We start from the raw sequence: 15,871 nt of genomic DNA, 5'->3' as shown, positions 1-15,871 counted from the left end.
GTTACATGAAGTCAATGTTTAGCCTTAATATGAAGGCCTACCTACATCCTTAAACAAAAGTTTTCCTTTGTGTGGTTCCAACTCTGCAGCTATTTGCACATGCATTTCCTTCTGTCTCTTGTGAATTGTTTGATGTTCAGACTGGCTCTGGAGGAAGCTACGGCTTTTTCCAAAGACAAATCAAATAGATAGTATGTGAATGATTTAAATTTCAAGAGCGGCCAGAGACTGGACCAACAAGTTCTGCAGGTTGCCTTTGCCAGATCTGCTCAGGCCAAGGAAGCCCGGGCAACAACAGCCACCCACGGGGGAGCAGGCTCCACCCCACCAGATCAGTTCCACTGATATATAATCTAGAGGCTAAAAAGTAAACATGGTCCCAAAAACTGAAACATACACAAGTAAAGGTAGTTCCTGAATCAAGCAATTTTAGAATAAAAAGAAAACAAACAAAACAAAAAACCCAAACCACTTTATTCCATAATCAGATTTTACTCAAGTTTTCAGTCAGCAAGGAATAGTTTTCTGGCTGTGATAATTTCAGTGATTCTGACATTTTACACTAAAGGAGCTTCTGTCACATTACAACTGGCCCTAACCAGAATTTTAACCTTTTTTCCTTGTTCCATTCAGCAATTTATGCAGACATCCTTAAAAAAAAATCTAGTAAAGAAACTACAGAGCATGCAATCTTACTCTAGTTTATAGAATGCAGCAAATGGCACATTAGAGTACTCCTTTCCAAAGGGATTACGTAATAAAAAAAAAAAAGAAAACAGCACCTATCTTAAAATGGACATTTTCATAGGTAAATTCTGCACTGCAAATTATGATATCATTACAGAAGAGGAGAAACACTATTTTAAAAGTTGTTTTTCCCAAGAAATCCGAGTTACTACTTTTTCTTGAACTGTTGGAATGAAGATAATCATCCTTAGTACTCAAATCTGTTATGAAACACTTGTCAAGAGGTCCAACTGCTTTTTAAGTGAATATTTCATTAGTTTGGTAGCCTACAGGGCAGTTAGGTATTAGGATGAAACTACAATGAATATGGCTTTTCTATGTTGGTAACATCACTAGGTTTCACACAGGCAACCTGACAGCTGAGGGGGTTACAATCCTGTAAATACATTAAGTAATACATCTTTGCACACATAGATTACATATTATTGCCCTAGCACAAACCTGTTGATTTTCTATCTTATATAGGACAATTAGGACATACCTGTGCTACGTGATGAAACAGACTACCAAACCAAGTACACAGGTTTTACTCAATATCAGTGAACTTGTAGGCAACCTCTCTCAAATATATCTAGCAATACAACTCAGTATACTGAGAATATACTGACTAGGAATGCACTGTATTATTTATGTAAGAAACAGGACGGAGCTAAATACCAACTGGCAGGTACGGAGATTTTCTGTGCCTTTCCACAGAAGCTGAGGTGCAGTGCTGGAATGACAATTTGTTGCTGTCTTATATAGTTCAGTCATCAGCAAAATCACATCAAAGACTTACTTAAAAATCACAGTCAAGATGATAGAGGAAGTTTCTCCAACAGTACTAATTTTGGTTTCAAGTTTAAAGTAAAAGGAGGTAGTGCAGTAAGGTTCAACCCAATTTTACTGATGCCAGGTATATTTGCCAGTGGCCTGTGGGTTGTCTTGTAATGTGATATTTGAAGAGGATTTGTTTCCATCAGTATATGTGTGTAAGAAAACATCAACTGGTCTCCTGGTTTAACATCTTCTCTTTTGTCATACCTGTAAAGAATAAAGAGGGTTTATTTTTATTCCTTGTTTTACCTATTAAAGATGGCCATTATTGCAGTGGCATGTAGCATCCAAGATGAAACACAAAAAGGAACTAATGTTCTCAGTTATATTTCCTGATTAAATAGTACTAGAGGAAGAAACAGTATTTTTGAAGAATGTAGGGATTCAGTCACTCCAGTGACTCCAGCAAGTCTTTCTGCTGCTATTGTGATATAAATCACAACTCCTACAAAATTTTTTACTAGTTCCCTATTTGAATTCAGTGGAGAAATTACTCCAAAGCCTAAAATTGTAGGAAACTGGACCAATTTTTAAGTTTTACCCTACAGGAATCGCATTTGGAGAAATGGGAAGGGGTGGGGGGTTGTTTGGGTTTTTTTTGCTGTTGTTTGTTTGTGGGTTTTTTAGTAATTCTAAAAAGTACCTTATGTGGTACTTAAGCAGAAACCTTTTTCTTCTGGTAGTCATACATTAGAGTAGGAGCCTCAGAGAATAGCAGGGAGAAGACCTCCTTGAACACTGGAGGAAAGCAAGAGCCTGGCAATTACAATGCTCATTTGGCACTTGCTATTTCTAAGTTCAGTTTCCTGATCTACTACATGTTTGGGCAGGTCACTCTGGGTCAGCTTTTATGAGCTGTTTAAGTACCAGAATACATATAAATTATATGTAAAATTAAAAAAAAAATATTAAAAATAACTACTGAGTTCTAGGGCTATTATGTACACTTACAGTTGTTTCTTAAAAGGACTTATGTTCACTCTAGCTATTGAAGGATTTTACAGGATGAGAAAACAAGTGACTTAGCCATTTGGCAGGGATGTGAAAGATCTAGTTTCAGTCACTTTTCATCTCATCTAAGCCCAAAACTGAAGTTCATTATCGCTTAAGAACTGTATGAACCTCTTTAATCTTCTAGGAATTGAGACAGATCTCCCTCACTGTCTCATGAGGACATGATTCTACTTCGCAATAGTTATTTGTTCATTCACTGAGTAGAGTCAGGTGCCATTTATAGCTTAAGGGTTAGGATATCCATACTGGACATGGCAGCCTGATTGAGTCCTCAATCCAGCAACTTCAAAGAAGAAGAAAGAGGTCAGTTCACTCCAAAACACTCCATAAACCACTGTTAGGCTCTGTAACCTGAGTGAAGACCAGTGCCCCGTTCTTCACCTTTTCTCTTGCCCTGTTCTGTTTTCTACCAGCACTTGGAGCTCCTAATCTTAGGCACCTTAATCCTTCCACACATGTCAGAGGCACCTTATTCAGGCTGTAACTTTCCTTGCAGACGTGGACACAGGTAGGGAAGCAGTGCAGTCCCAGCCCTACATACCCTTAAATGCACCTAGGATTAAATCCAGCCTGCATCTTTGCAGGCCTGGCCTCTCATGTGCCTGAATTCCCTGAAAATAGTATCTATTGATATTTTTGTAATGCTGCCTGACGGGGCATTAATATTTAAGATATTTGAAGGAAGTACTTTACAGAAAACTAGAGGTTTTGTGTGGATTGTTAACTAAAATTCTGGCAACTCAGAAAAGATCCCAGGGTGACAGAATTCATAAGGGTCACTAAATACACCATATAATGCAGAATTTGCACAATGAATAGGTGTTTTCTTCTTCTTCTAAAACAATTGCATGCTAATTTCACCTGCTATTTCCAAAAATATCACAATACCCCTTAGGTTGGTAGATATATCCAAACTGGCAGAAGGAACGTAATTACTTTGTAATTACCTTACCAACTAATTTCACATTTTCTTCATCAGCAAGTAGAAGGCCTTTCATCTGGCTGCAAGCATTTCTGAATTTTATTATTTTTAAATACTTTAAGCTTACACAGCATATTTAGTCAGGGTTCAAAGAGACTGCACTAATTGAAGACAAGATTGTAACACCTGTTCCATTTAAGAACCTGCATCAAGCTCCTTTCAATCACCCTTTGAAGAAAAAAAAAACATCACTTGCATTTTTCTTGAGGCAAACAGATCTAATCTGAGCACTCTACTGAAAGCTGATAACTTTAAGATGATTTATGGATTGTAGTTACCTGATGAATCATCAGCCTTCACAACCACCCCATCCCTAATCTGTTTCCACCTGACCTATCTTTGTATGTCTATAAAGATGTTAATTTTTACCCATCTGAAAGGCTGTCACTTTCTTGAACAACAAGAAAATGGACAGTTGGTGCCACTAAACTTTGCACTACTGTGCTGTCAGACCAAGTGGTAGTCCTGTATATGACTGATGCTCAGTTGTGGATTTTGCCTGGTTTTTTTAATGTGAAAATTTATGCTGAATCAGCCCTTCCTTGAGCCTTCATTTTGCTGAGTACAGATAAAAGTGAGAGAGAAACTGCTTTGTAGCTGCAACACTATGAAACATCAGTCAGTGACAGGGATATTATTAATTCACCTTCCAATGCCACTAGGCCTTACAAGCCTTATAAACACAAAGTAATCCAGCACTCACCAACTCAAAAAGCTCATTGGAATGAAGCACTACTGAGAGAGTAGAGTTGTATGCAGGGTAGTGTGTGTATTTAAGTATATTTAAAAACTGCAAAGATTGAAACAGCTATCGTGCACGTTCTATCCCTTGTACTATAGCAGCTTAATGACTCTTCCCAATTCATGGCTTAAGACTTTCTCTAGATGCAACATACAAAAACACAATATGAAATAAACAGGTAATTGAAAAGGCTTTTAACAGTGTGTAGCATCATGAGAGTGCTTGGAAATAAAAAGGCATAGCGAGATCAATGATTTTTGTAATTCCCTTGGAAGCATTCTTTCCCCTTCTGCTTTACTTCCAAAGTACTTCTATCTCACAACATACCAACAATTAAATTATGTTTGTTCATCTGATCCTGAATACTGTAACTGGGGTAAAAGAACTCTATGCTCAGAATATCTCTTAAATCAAACTCTGCTTGTGTTGCTTTTGTTTTTTGCAGTATGAAGGGAGGCTTTGTGTCACCTTCTAATGAATCATTTTCATTAAGATAATTTTCATTTAAATTAAAACCTTATGCTTCAGCTGAAGAGGTAGGCCTAAAAATCAGAAAGGTGCCCATTTTTATTTTGTTTTCATCCTGAAAAGCAAATGATGCGAGCCCACAATGTCTCCTACTATTCATTCCAATATTCCAACTCTGAGAAAGTATTTGTGTATCACCCTGCTCATAGTAACAAAGCACTCAGCATCCTTCCCTCAGAGCTAACGATTGTGTTCACAGCAGCAGCTTCCATGCCATCTATATGAAGGATGTTCCACATAAAAACAGACTTTCAGTATTAAAAAGTACATGAGCCTCACATTGCCACACATCATTCAGGCAAACAAATCATTATATATACTGTTTGCCAAGAACAACTCTTTCAGGTTTAGGTTTAATGGGGTATCAAGCCTAGCCTCATTAAACATATTGGTATTAATTTTGGTAAGCTAACAATTTTTGTGCTGTTTCTGATGTCTTTAGAATCATAGAATTATAAAGGTTGGAAAAGATGTCGAAGAGCATCAAGCCAAATTGTCACCTTAGCACCACCATCATATCCACCATTAAACAATGGCCCCAAGTGCTATATCCACACTTTTAACACTTCCAGGGATGGTAATTCCACCACTTCCCTGGGCAGCATGTTCCAATGCTTGACAACCTCTGCCATGAAGGATTTTTTCCTAGTATCGCACCTAAACCTCCCCTGGCACAACTTGAGGCCATTTCCTCTTGTCCTTTGAAATATTCTATACCATACAGGCAAATCAGAATCAACCAACCAAAACAATGAAAAAACACTGCTGTGCTTTATATCTGAAATGGCAGTACTGCAGACATCCAAAATTCTCTGCAGATTCATATTGTTCTTAAGCTAGTTTAATAAATATGCTGTACCAGAAATTGTGTTTGCAATTATTGTCCCTGTGCATATGCAAAAAAGGAAAGAGCAGGCTACTGTCCACAAATCAAAATACCTCGTTCAGAACATACCTCCAATCAGAATTGATTTCTAGAAACCGAGAAACTCCTGTTTGTGCTGCAGCCACATCAATATGAACAGAGACATCTACATAAATAAAGAAAAAAGAATACACTTTCAAAACTCTTCCAACTACACTCTGATTAGTAATAAATTAACAAAATAGTAACAAAGAAGATGCATGTACCTAGTTTGAAGGAGTGGTGTTCAGTACATGAAAAGATACACTGAAATTAAAATTAGGTGAATATACCTCAGGCCAGCTTTACATACCTGCTGTAGAAGGTACCAACTCATGTAACTTCTGAATTGCCACTCCTCCAGGATAATTGAAATGTGAAACATATAAAGATGTTCCTGAATAAACAGCATTAAGTAGAAGATGCATAATAATAAAGAAAGATCCAAGTTTGTATAGCCAGGATCTCCGGTAGTTATTCAGACTGTTGAGGAAGAGAAAAACAACGAAGAATAAACTGTTATTTTCTTTCATACTGGTCACTGACTACTGTGACACAACTGTTATGGAAACTCCACCTCTAGATAATAAAGATTAATGCAAATTTTATTAATCCAGCATGTCATGTATTTATTACTAATTTCTAGATAATTAACTTCTAATGACATTTAAATTAGAATATTCTCATTAGTAAAGCTAAGAAAAACTTATCAATAAAGCTAAGTATTTCTGTGTTTAAAAACTTCAACTACGAATATATTCTCTTTTAAAGAAGTTAAACTCTGAACTTCAGTTTGTTTATACAATATACCCAAACATAAATATTTAACCCCATGTTTCACAAGCCTCGCTGGTGTATTAACCTATCTCCTGAGGTAAGTTGTGTTAACAGCTCAGGAGTACACTGGAGTATCTCTTTTTTTCTGGTAGATGAAATAAACTGCATTGTAACAACGTAACAGTAAAATTAGGGCTCTACTCTCAATTCTCCTCCAGACTTGCCAAACAGTCCCATCAAAAGCCCCATTTGACTCTTCTCTGTTTCCACTCCTCTCTGCAGTCAAATGGGTACAAAGACCTCAAACTCCTTTCTACAGCATATGAATATTTCAGTATGATCCAGAGTTCAAGATGGAAAAAAGTGCATAAAAATAATATCAATAGTTTTCCTTTTGCATTTTCAGAGGAAAAAAAAAACAATAAATAAACAGGATTTTGAACTTACATTCGTGAGCACATTTTAGCAGCCACTATGTTGAAGACAGGGAAAGTATAGATGATGAAACGTAGCTCTTTGTGTGGGAGAAACGAATACAAGAAAATAAAGCCCAGTGCTGGCAGAAGTAAAATCCGAGTTCTCTTTTCCGTTACCCCTAAAGGTACAAATATTATGCTGCATCCCAAAGCACGAGGCAGGGCTGAATAGAAATACCACAAGAAGGGAGAGGTCTTCAAGGTAAAGAGTTAAGGATGCTTTCACTGCTAACAAGTAACGCAACCATTCTTTACATTATTTACCCACAGATTTTGCAAATATGCAGTATACTTTTTGTATACACATTCTTCCAGCCTTTCATATCCTGCCTTATCTTTGGAGAACTAAAAGCAGTTGCATAATTACATTAACATTACCCAACAGAGGCACATCAAATGGCACTAATGATGGCCAACATGAAAAACCAAGGGAAAGAAACCTGGCTTTATATCGGTAGAACACAAAGAGGCAGGAAAAAAGTTAGCAGAGGAGACTTACAATTTGCAGAAAAACCTAAGAGACAGACATTGTCTCTTAAGTTTTAAATAATGAAAAGTAGAATCTAACACCCTGAGTCTCAGAAATAAGTCACATCAAGTCTTTGCTTTGGCTGGTAGTGTTCTTTTTCTCTGGATGTTTCAAAGGATACTCCCCAGTTGGAACTTTTGTTTAAAACTGTGTTATACCAGAGTACTTTCCCCTCAGGCCACACAAGTTGCCTCCAAAATAGAGAATCCACAGCAATTGTTAGCCCTAAAAGAATTAAAGAGATACAAATCTGCATGAACTCAAAACCAGGGAAAAGCAAACTAACACATTTGAATAGCATGTGTACAGAATATCGAGACCAACATAAACTGAACCATGCATTGTAAACCTCACCCAAAACCCCAGAGAAGGCTGAATATGTCTGTCTTGCAGGGGAAATACAGAGAAGGGAGGCACTTCTGAGAAAAAGCCTTTAAAGAAGCATGTTAGACATGAATCCAATTTGGATTCACCCCACTCCAACCCCAGGTTTGAAAAAAATGGTTTAACTGAGGTTTGTTTTAGAAGACTACTAAGAGCATTAAATGTAATGAATGGTAAGAAGCTCATGATAACTTCAAGTAACACTAAATAATTTTTTATTGTGAAGCTAAAACTGTTCTTTGTTAAGTTAGAAGAAATAATCACAAAGTTTGCTACTATTCATTAGGTGGAGGGTGAAGGAGAATAAGGGATGAAAAGCAAAAAAAAATACCAAAACTGTCAGCCCTATCTCCTCCACTCAGCTCTTTGAAAACTGCTCTGGTATTTAAGGATTTTGCTCAGATAGGAAATGGGGGTGCCCAGTGGTTAATTCCCATTGGACATCCACTGAGGTGCGTCCAAATGCACAATTTTAGTGCATTTTTAAACAATTTTATGTTTAGTGTTTCTATTGTGCACTCTGTGGAAGGGACAGCACACTGCTGGGGGTCATCATTACGTATCTGACAACAGCATTTTTAATTAGGCAGTCTGGCAGAGCAGCTTAGAGTATTTATGCGCATATATACATGGGTCTTCTGTGGACGGATAGAGAAAAGGGAATTTTTCAACATCTCCAGCATGGAGATCACTTAAGCTGTTAAACTTCATTTAATAACAGAACAGAGCTGAACTGCAGCTCTGCTCACAACCCTCCTGCTTGCTATCTCTGTCTGTCACACAGTTATATTTTATCTTGTGATTCAGCTTATAGATAGCTGAGGCAATAGATGTTACAAACAGATAATATGCACAAGTAGCCAAAGCCAGGTACTAATTGTACTGAAGTTAACTTGCACATCTCTAAGCCTCTTTAAGATCAGGACATTATACTGTAAGCATCTAAACCCAGAGGCCACAGTAGCTTTCTCTGCTTTGCACACATCTATTTCCTCACACAGAAATTTTTTCCTCACAAAGATACAAAAAAAATCCTGTCATATTATTAGAAAATAGAATCAAACTAACCCAAAAACAACTCACAACATCCCACTTAACCTTTCTCCACTGCCACGCCCCAAAAAAACTCCTTAAGGACCATTCAACAGACAAATCAGTCAAAACTCCAGACGTCTCTTGAACTTAATGCCATTTGCTTTCCTCTAAGCAAGCACTTACCCAACCAAAACATTCCAGCTGGAACAGCATGGGAAAGCACCTTGAAAATGGAGATTCTTTTAGTTAGTAACGTCACGAGGAGCATGAGGCCTAAGAATATGCAGAGCTCTGATCTGAAGACTATAATCGCCAAAGCTGAGAACCAAATGAACTGCCTTTGCTTTTGCTGTATCCAAAATGTCAACGCCAGAAGTACTGCAAAAAAAAAAAAAAAAAAAAAAACAAAACAAACAAAAAAACCCCAAAACATATAATCCAACATACTGAATTATTTATTTTCTGAAGGGTAACATTTAATGGTGTCTTGTTCCTCTAACTTCCCATCAATCCTCTCTTGGTCTCTCTACCATTTCTAGTCCAGAAATTCTTCCTTTGAGAGAAATACAATTTGGAATAATGCACAGCTTTATATTGTTGATGCTTAAGTAATTAAGAAAAGTATAACCACAGAAGGAACACACGGGAACTCTTTCTAGACACTGTATTTAATTGCTGTTGAGGAGGGGAAAGAAAAACAAACCTTAAGGGAGTACTAAAAGTTTCTGAAACTGATTCATCATTATTATTACTCAATATCAGCTGGGCAGTTGGCTTATTCTCTTGGATGAGTATATTCTATATTCACTATAACGCAAACCCATTTCAAACATAAAAATGAGACTACAGACTACTGCTGAGGGAGAAAGATCTATAAATTCATTTACATGATTAGGTGGGACACCTGTCTCTACAGATGAAGTTGTCTCTACTTGTAATTTAAATCTCAACATAGTAAAGTGCTCTGGATCCTAAGGAAAACAAAATACTAACGTACAAAATCATGAAACAACTTGCATTTTTAAATAAGCATAAATTATCTGAGACATTACTACACAGTTTATCTGACCATCTGCTTTTGTTTCTCATTTCTCATCTATACAGGTTCTTACATCAACCTCCTAATTTTCTTAGCAGAACAACTTGCACTGAAGCATTTAGTGACTCAGTTAATATCTGTCACATGTGATTAATTTTCCTCTTTATCATCTCCGGGGGAAAACTGTGTATGTAGAGAAGGGTTTAACTTTGATTTTTTTTTACTCTAAGTATAGAAACTGCTGAATTTGTAGACAGCTTTAGAAGAGGAAGGTGGAGATGTTGCAGTAGCAATTTCTTCTACAATCCCATGAGAAAGTCCTTTCCTCTGCAGACCAAGTTCACAGGGTTTTTTTTTGAACTGCAGGTATACCTCATCCTTTTTCATAGCTCTATGCTTCATGCATTAGACACGTGTACTGAAACCTTTAGCTAATTAAAGATATCTGACAAAATCTACACGTACTCACATTCAATAAAACTTGATTCAACAGTCATTGTATGCATATATGGCAAAAAAAGAGGAAGAAATTTAGACTAGAAAACTAACTTTCTAGTCTTGTTATCACACAATTTAATCAAGTAGATATGTTAATTTGGTCTGACCATACTTTTCCTGCGCATTAACTGCTGATACATTTGAAAGTAAGTTTTAGATTTTAATCTTTTTCCCTTTAAATACCTACCAGATGGAAGTGCAAACACATTAGGAAGCGTTCTTGTACAGTAAAACATCAAATGAAACTGAGTAACAGTGATGAGACAGAAGATTGATGCTGTAGTTGCTCCAAATTGTTTTCTAACTTCTTTCTGCAGCTTCCATAATGTGTAAATCACACAGAGCCCCAAACTTCCTCGGACTATCAGGAGAATAAAAACAGGAATTAAAGAGTATTATCAGATGGATCACTGATGAATGGCCATGTTACATAAGTGGGAAGACATTCTGAAGATTAATACTTAAGATACCGCAATATAACTACCTTCAAAGAAACAAAAAGCCAAACAAAACTTCATTTAGTTTATCTATTCTAATCCACTTTTAATCTGTCTGGTAGTTCTGCACAAAGGTCAGTGCTTCCATGCCAAAGTTAAGGATCCTTTCTGAAGTGTGCATGGGAGTGTACTCTCTGAAGACTTGAGACACTTGCTCATTTTACACTGCCTGACATTTGTTAGCACAGACTTTCTGTGTGCTGTTAGTTACTCCCTGAAGAGGGAACGGAATGGCCATGCTGGCCCCAAGCACCATGGTTTGAGTTTTCCTTCATTAAAGAAAAGAATATCACAATTTAACCACTGATCCAAATGTAGCAAAAATGTTTTAACTGATGCTCTAATGGGTGACATCTCTGAGGATTTGAAGTTCTCATACCTATCAGCTGAGAATAAAACTTGGACATTCTTAGCACAGAAAGTACGTAGATAGCTGGGCTGGAAAGAGCAGCAATAAAAATTGGTCCAAGGAACGTTCTTGGGACAACTCCAGGAAATTCATGATGGTCATACTGCAAAAAGGAGAATCTACTTAAAAGAAGGCAAATCAGAAACAAGGAAAAATAAATCATATTCACACCACATTTATCCTACAGGTACTGCAGGGAATTGCCATCTTTATCACTGTCCAAAAATGAAGATATTATTTTCAATTTACCTTATCCAAGTCCAGCTGGTGGTACACCACATCATGGATAGCTTGTAGGTTAAAGCTTTCCTCCACTTTTGTAAAGGGACAGACAGTTAAATGAACAAAGGCCACAGCAATAAGCAGCAGCAGCAATGGGAATGACCTCCCACTTGAGCTCCTCTTCTGAGCCATCTTAGGTTTGAAGTTCAGATCTATTCTATTGTAATTAAAAAGAAAAAATTTTTAAAATTACATAAATAATATGGCATGAAGTGCACAACCAGAAAAAAATATTGATTTTGCAAGGAAAATGTACTACAGCAGTTGAAAAGTTTAAACAAAGACTAGTAAGCCAAAAAAACCAGGAAATTTTTTACTACATTCAGTGGATTAAGGTAGTCAAAAATATGTCCAGAAGCATTTCAGAATTTATGCCACCATCTGTAAATATAATTGTTTTAATTTTCACCTAAAAAACTCAAAACATGGACCCTAAAAGAAAGTATATCCCTTTGCCTTTCATACTGCCCCACTGCTGAGTGTCACCTCAGATTTGTGGGACAGACAGCTTTGTAATTTACCCTCACTTTAACTGGACACTGGATATACCCATGATCTTTAGCACATACTCTCTTGTTTGTTCAGGGCTCCAAAATCAGTGGGAGAGAATCCACAAGCATGAGAAATTATTCAGAACAGAGTACTTTGATCTCCTAGGTTTGACAGCAGCTAGGTCTGGACTTGGCCAGAGAAGGACAAGAGATGCCCTGTGGCACCCAAACACGTCACTATGGCAAGAGACACTCTGTACCTCACACTTCTCCCAGAAATGAAGGCCACCCCTCCCTAGTGCTTCATTTCACAACACCACTGAGCCATTCTTATGGTAGTATTTATGTTGCATTTTATCATCATGATAAAATCATGTGTTCACGTGATGCCAGAGCAAATCTACTTCATGTTCTTTTAATTTAAGCTTTTAAAATTTTTTAAGTTTACAATTTAATAAAATACAAGAGATTTTGGTTATTGTTATTCTTGTTCTGTTCTCGGAGACAAAATTTCAAAACCAGCACTTCTAAGGTACAACTGGGGTTTTGGCTAGAGATGTTTTCTCCTGCATTTTGGTCTAAATATGTCCATCAAACAGATGTATGACAACTGGCAGATGCCATGGCATCACTTAGCAACTGCCTCCTAGAACTACCTTTTCTTGAACTGATGTTTGTGCTGCTCATCAGCAAAAACAAGTGAGCTCACTTGTTCCTTGTATTCACACCTAGCACAAATAAATCCTGAAATTTGTGTACTTCCTGTAAGTTGCATGTATCTGCATATTATTTTAAATATCTCATTGACTCTGCATATCTTTTTCTGATGATTGCTTCTGCTGAAGACTGTAACTGAAGCTCTCAGTCTGGGCTCAAAGAGCATTGTCAAGAGCCTAAACAAACCCTTCACCCCAGGAAGTAACAATAGCCTTTTTAACCTGTGTCTAGTATTACTTCTTCACAAGAATGGATAACGATGGTTTATGCTACAACAGAATCCTTTTCCCACAGGAGTCGAAAAAGATGTATGGGACTGACACCAGGATACCTCAAAAAGTGTCTGGCAAGAATTAAGTTCCTGCACAGGGCATTTTATGTTGCACAAATTCTTGTCTATAGAAGGCAAATTCTTCCAATAAATGCACAAGAATCTCACATTTCTGGGCAAACTTAACTGAGGAGAAAAATGGACACTGAAGGGTCAATCCACTGCTGCACACAGCAACACAACACTTGAGCAGCCCATGCATCAGGTGAAACAGCATATTCACCCACAATGTAGGTACTCCTTACCCCAAATTCACAGCTTCTCAACACTGCAGGTATTTTAGGACTCAATAAATCCTTATAAAAGGATCCAAGTGCCAAGAAGTTCTATTTCTTCCTTCTTAGTTACATCATCTGCATAACAACGAGCTGCTGCCATCACCTATAAATACTGCATTCATTATACTCTGACCAATGTACAACAGAGCCTGCACCCACTATCTTTAGCTGGTAGCTACATGAATACTCAGTACCAAATTTCCTAAATCAGAATGGAAGTGAAGCTATAGATCCCACAGATAGTTTATCACAAGCTTTTTTTTTTTAATCTTGTTGACTCCAATCCTTTTGTATGCCTGAAAAAAGTGAGCATGCCAGCATACGTGTACATCTTGAAGATGTACTATATGCATTACAGATACTGAAGTTTCCTGAAGGCAAACATGCTAGAAGATAAAAAACCAAAGCATGAAGACAACACCCGGGTTTCTGGGATACAGCCTAATAAATTCAGTGGTCTTGTCAAGACTCAAGATAACTTGCTCTATTGAAAATTGATGCTGACAAGCATCAAAATTCAACTGGAATTTATCAAGACAGGTAGACATTGAATTTGATAATTAAAATAAATTTGCTATATAAAAGCAAATAATTGCAATTATGTTTTTTTAATTTTTAAATGCCAAAACCACAGAAACAGGCTTTCCCTTAATAAAAATAATTTAATAATGAAGCTTAGAGGAATAACCATAACCAAGTACACACAGGTTTGTCCACTGATTACACTCTGGCACCTTCAGAAGAATCTTCCTCAGGCCTCTACAATATAGCCACACTGACTCCTCCCACGGGAATCTACATCAAGATGGAATCATAGAAGAGCAGGATTTTTAAAACAAAGGATTCATCCTTCCCTGGGATTAAACTGGGTGAAAAAAAAAATGTGGGTTTTAATCTAAAAAAAATATAGCTGAGGTGCTTCCATCAAAAATGGTTTGTTTATGTTTTATACTTTTTCAGTGGAAGTATCATTAGTTCACATAGATTTTTTTACTCCTCCCGTGAAAAATTTACCAAATTTAGCTTATTTATGTTTTTCAGACAGGTTTCAGAAGAGCTAGAGTTTGGCAGCCAAACTGTATGTTAAATCTGTCTAGAGTCATTTCACTGCCTCACATGGAGGCATCTAAGCAGAACTACCAAGTGCACCCCAGCATAAGGTCTTCCCTCTTAACTTGATCTACCTTTGAAAAAACTAATTTTGTATTATCTTAAATTTCCATGGCATTTTTCCTATGCTCTAAAAGCTCTTTCAAGTTTGCTCTAGAATTAATACCTCAATGAGGGCAGATGTAAACCTTGTAGTTGCTGGGACTGCCTTTTCTTCTTGTATTAGGAAAAAATGCTTATATACACATCCTCATGAGTTTCGAGACTAGATAAAAAAAACCCACAAAAAACAAAAACCAAAAACAAACTCAGGAGAAAGGAAAGAAGGTAGCGGCAGGAAATACAGTGTGGGACATCACTAGACACAAAGGTACGACGCAGCGATAAAGAAATGGCACTCCTGGGGCCGGGATAAAAAAACATGCAGAATGCTCTCGACTGAAACCTACCCAAATCCAACCCGAACACCCTCCCCACGCCGCCATCGCAGGGGACACCCGGACAGCCCAGCCGAGGCAGGTTTGAGGTGCCGCCTGTGTCAGGTCACTCTTGTGAGGGGGCTCCGTGGGGGCTTCAGGCCGTGGCCAAACAGCACCCGCTGCTCCTGCAGCCGCCGACGCCGCCCCGGGGCCGCCAGGCCCCCGCGGCAGGAGCAAGGCAGCGCGCCCCGCGCACACCCCTCAGGAGGCGGCTGCCCGGCTCTGCCCGGCCGTGCTCCCTCCCGCCACACCACAGCTCCCACGTCCGGGAGGCGGAGAGCTAGGGCGGCCGCCTGGCAGCGCCCGGCGGGGCTCCCGGGAACGCCCTCTGGCCTGGCTGCAGCAAAGGCACGGACAGCTGGCGGCTCTCCCGCTCGGCCGCCGCCCCATCCATCCATCCATCCCTCCCTCCCTCCCTGCCTGCCTGTCACCCGCCCCGCCGCCCCGGGCAGCGCCCGCGGCCCGTCCCGCACTCACCGCGCGCGCCCACGTGGCCACCCCGCAGAGGGCGCCGGCAGCGCGGGAGCGGCAGCGCCAGTCCCGAGAGCACGTGACCGCCTCCCCCGCCGGCCATATTAGGTGATGGCAGGGCACGCCCCCGGCAGCAGGAGGTCTCCGAGGCGGCTGTCAAATACAAATGGCGGGCAGCTCTGAAGCCACATCGGAGCCGGTGCTTGCCCTTTCTCATGATGGCGGCGCAAGAGGCCGATGGGTGTGGCCCTCTCCTACAGCTCTGCCCCGCCCCGCCCCCTGCCCGGCTCTCTGGGCACGCGGGGGGCTCCCATTGGTTCGGAGCGTGGCGGCCG

The 15,871-nt window shown here is 39.1% G+C and overlaps 1 protein-coding gene across 2 annotated transcripts; it reads right to left on the bottom strand.

Moving 5' to 3' along the window:
• Positions 1-457: 457 nt before the first annotated feature.
• Positions 458-15,737, bottom strand: ALG12 (ALG12 alpha-1,6-mannosyltransferase). Of its 2 annotated transcripts, none has more exons than XM_005519207.3 (10): positions 15,543-15,737; positions 11,627-11,816; positions 11,348-11,480; positions 10,659-10,832; positions 9,118-9,312; positions 7,637-7,740; positions 6,958-7,181; positions 6,047-6,216; positions 5,785-5,860; positions 458-1,770 (listed from the first exon to the last, which is right to left on the bottom strand). In XM_005519207.3, the coding sequence occupies exons 2-10, from the start codon at positions 11,789-11,791 to the stop codon at positions 1,539-1,541; spliced, it is 1,473 nt and encodes a 490-aa protein (XP_005519264.1). In that variant the 5' UTR covers positions 11,792-11,816; positions 15,543-15,737; the 3' UTR covers positions 458-1,538. The 2 variants fall into 2 exon arrangements, with proteins under 2 accessions (XP_005519264.1, XP_014104572.1); XM_014249097.2 differs by lacking the exon at positions 15,543-15,737 and adding an exon at positions 15,036-15,225.
• Positions 15,738-15,871: the final 134 nt, after the last annotated feature.

Source organism: Pseudopodoces humilis, chromosome 5, assembly GCF_049639895.1.
Source record: "Pseudopodoces humilis isolate 2021_Gansu_Grassland_sample_001 chromosome 5, ASM4963989v1, whole genome shotgun sequence".
Taxonomy (NCBI): domain Eukaryota; kingdom Metazoa; phylum Chordata; class Aves; order Passeriformes; family Paridae; genus Pseudopodoces; species Pseudopodoces humilis.
The sequence above is the reverse complement of the archived record's forward strand: the minus strand, read 5'-3'. Positions and strand labels throughout refer to the sequence as shown.

Excerpts from the sequence above, each read along its gene's own strand:
- ALG12 (XM_005519207.3), bottom strand. The coding sequence starts at position 11,791 with ATGGCTCAGAAGAGGAGCTCAAGTGGGAGGTCATTCCCATTGCTGCTG. Across the intron at positions 5,861-6,046 it reads GTTGGTACCTTCTACAGCAG|ATGTCTCTGTTCATATTGAT; the intron begins GTATGTAAAGCT and ends TTATTTATGTAG. Across the intron at positions 1,771-5,784 it reads GAAATCAATTCTGATTGGAG|GTATGACAAAAGAGAAGATG; the intron begins GTATGTTCTGAA and ends TATTCTTTACAG.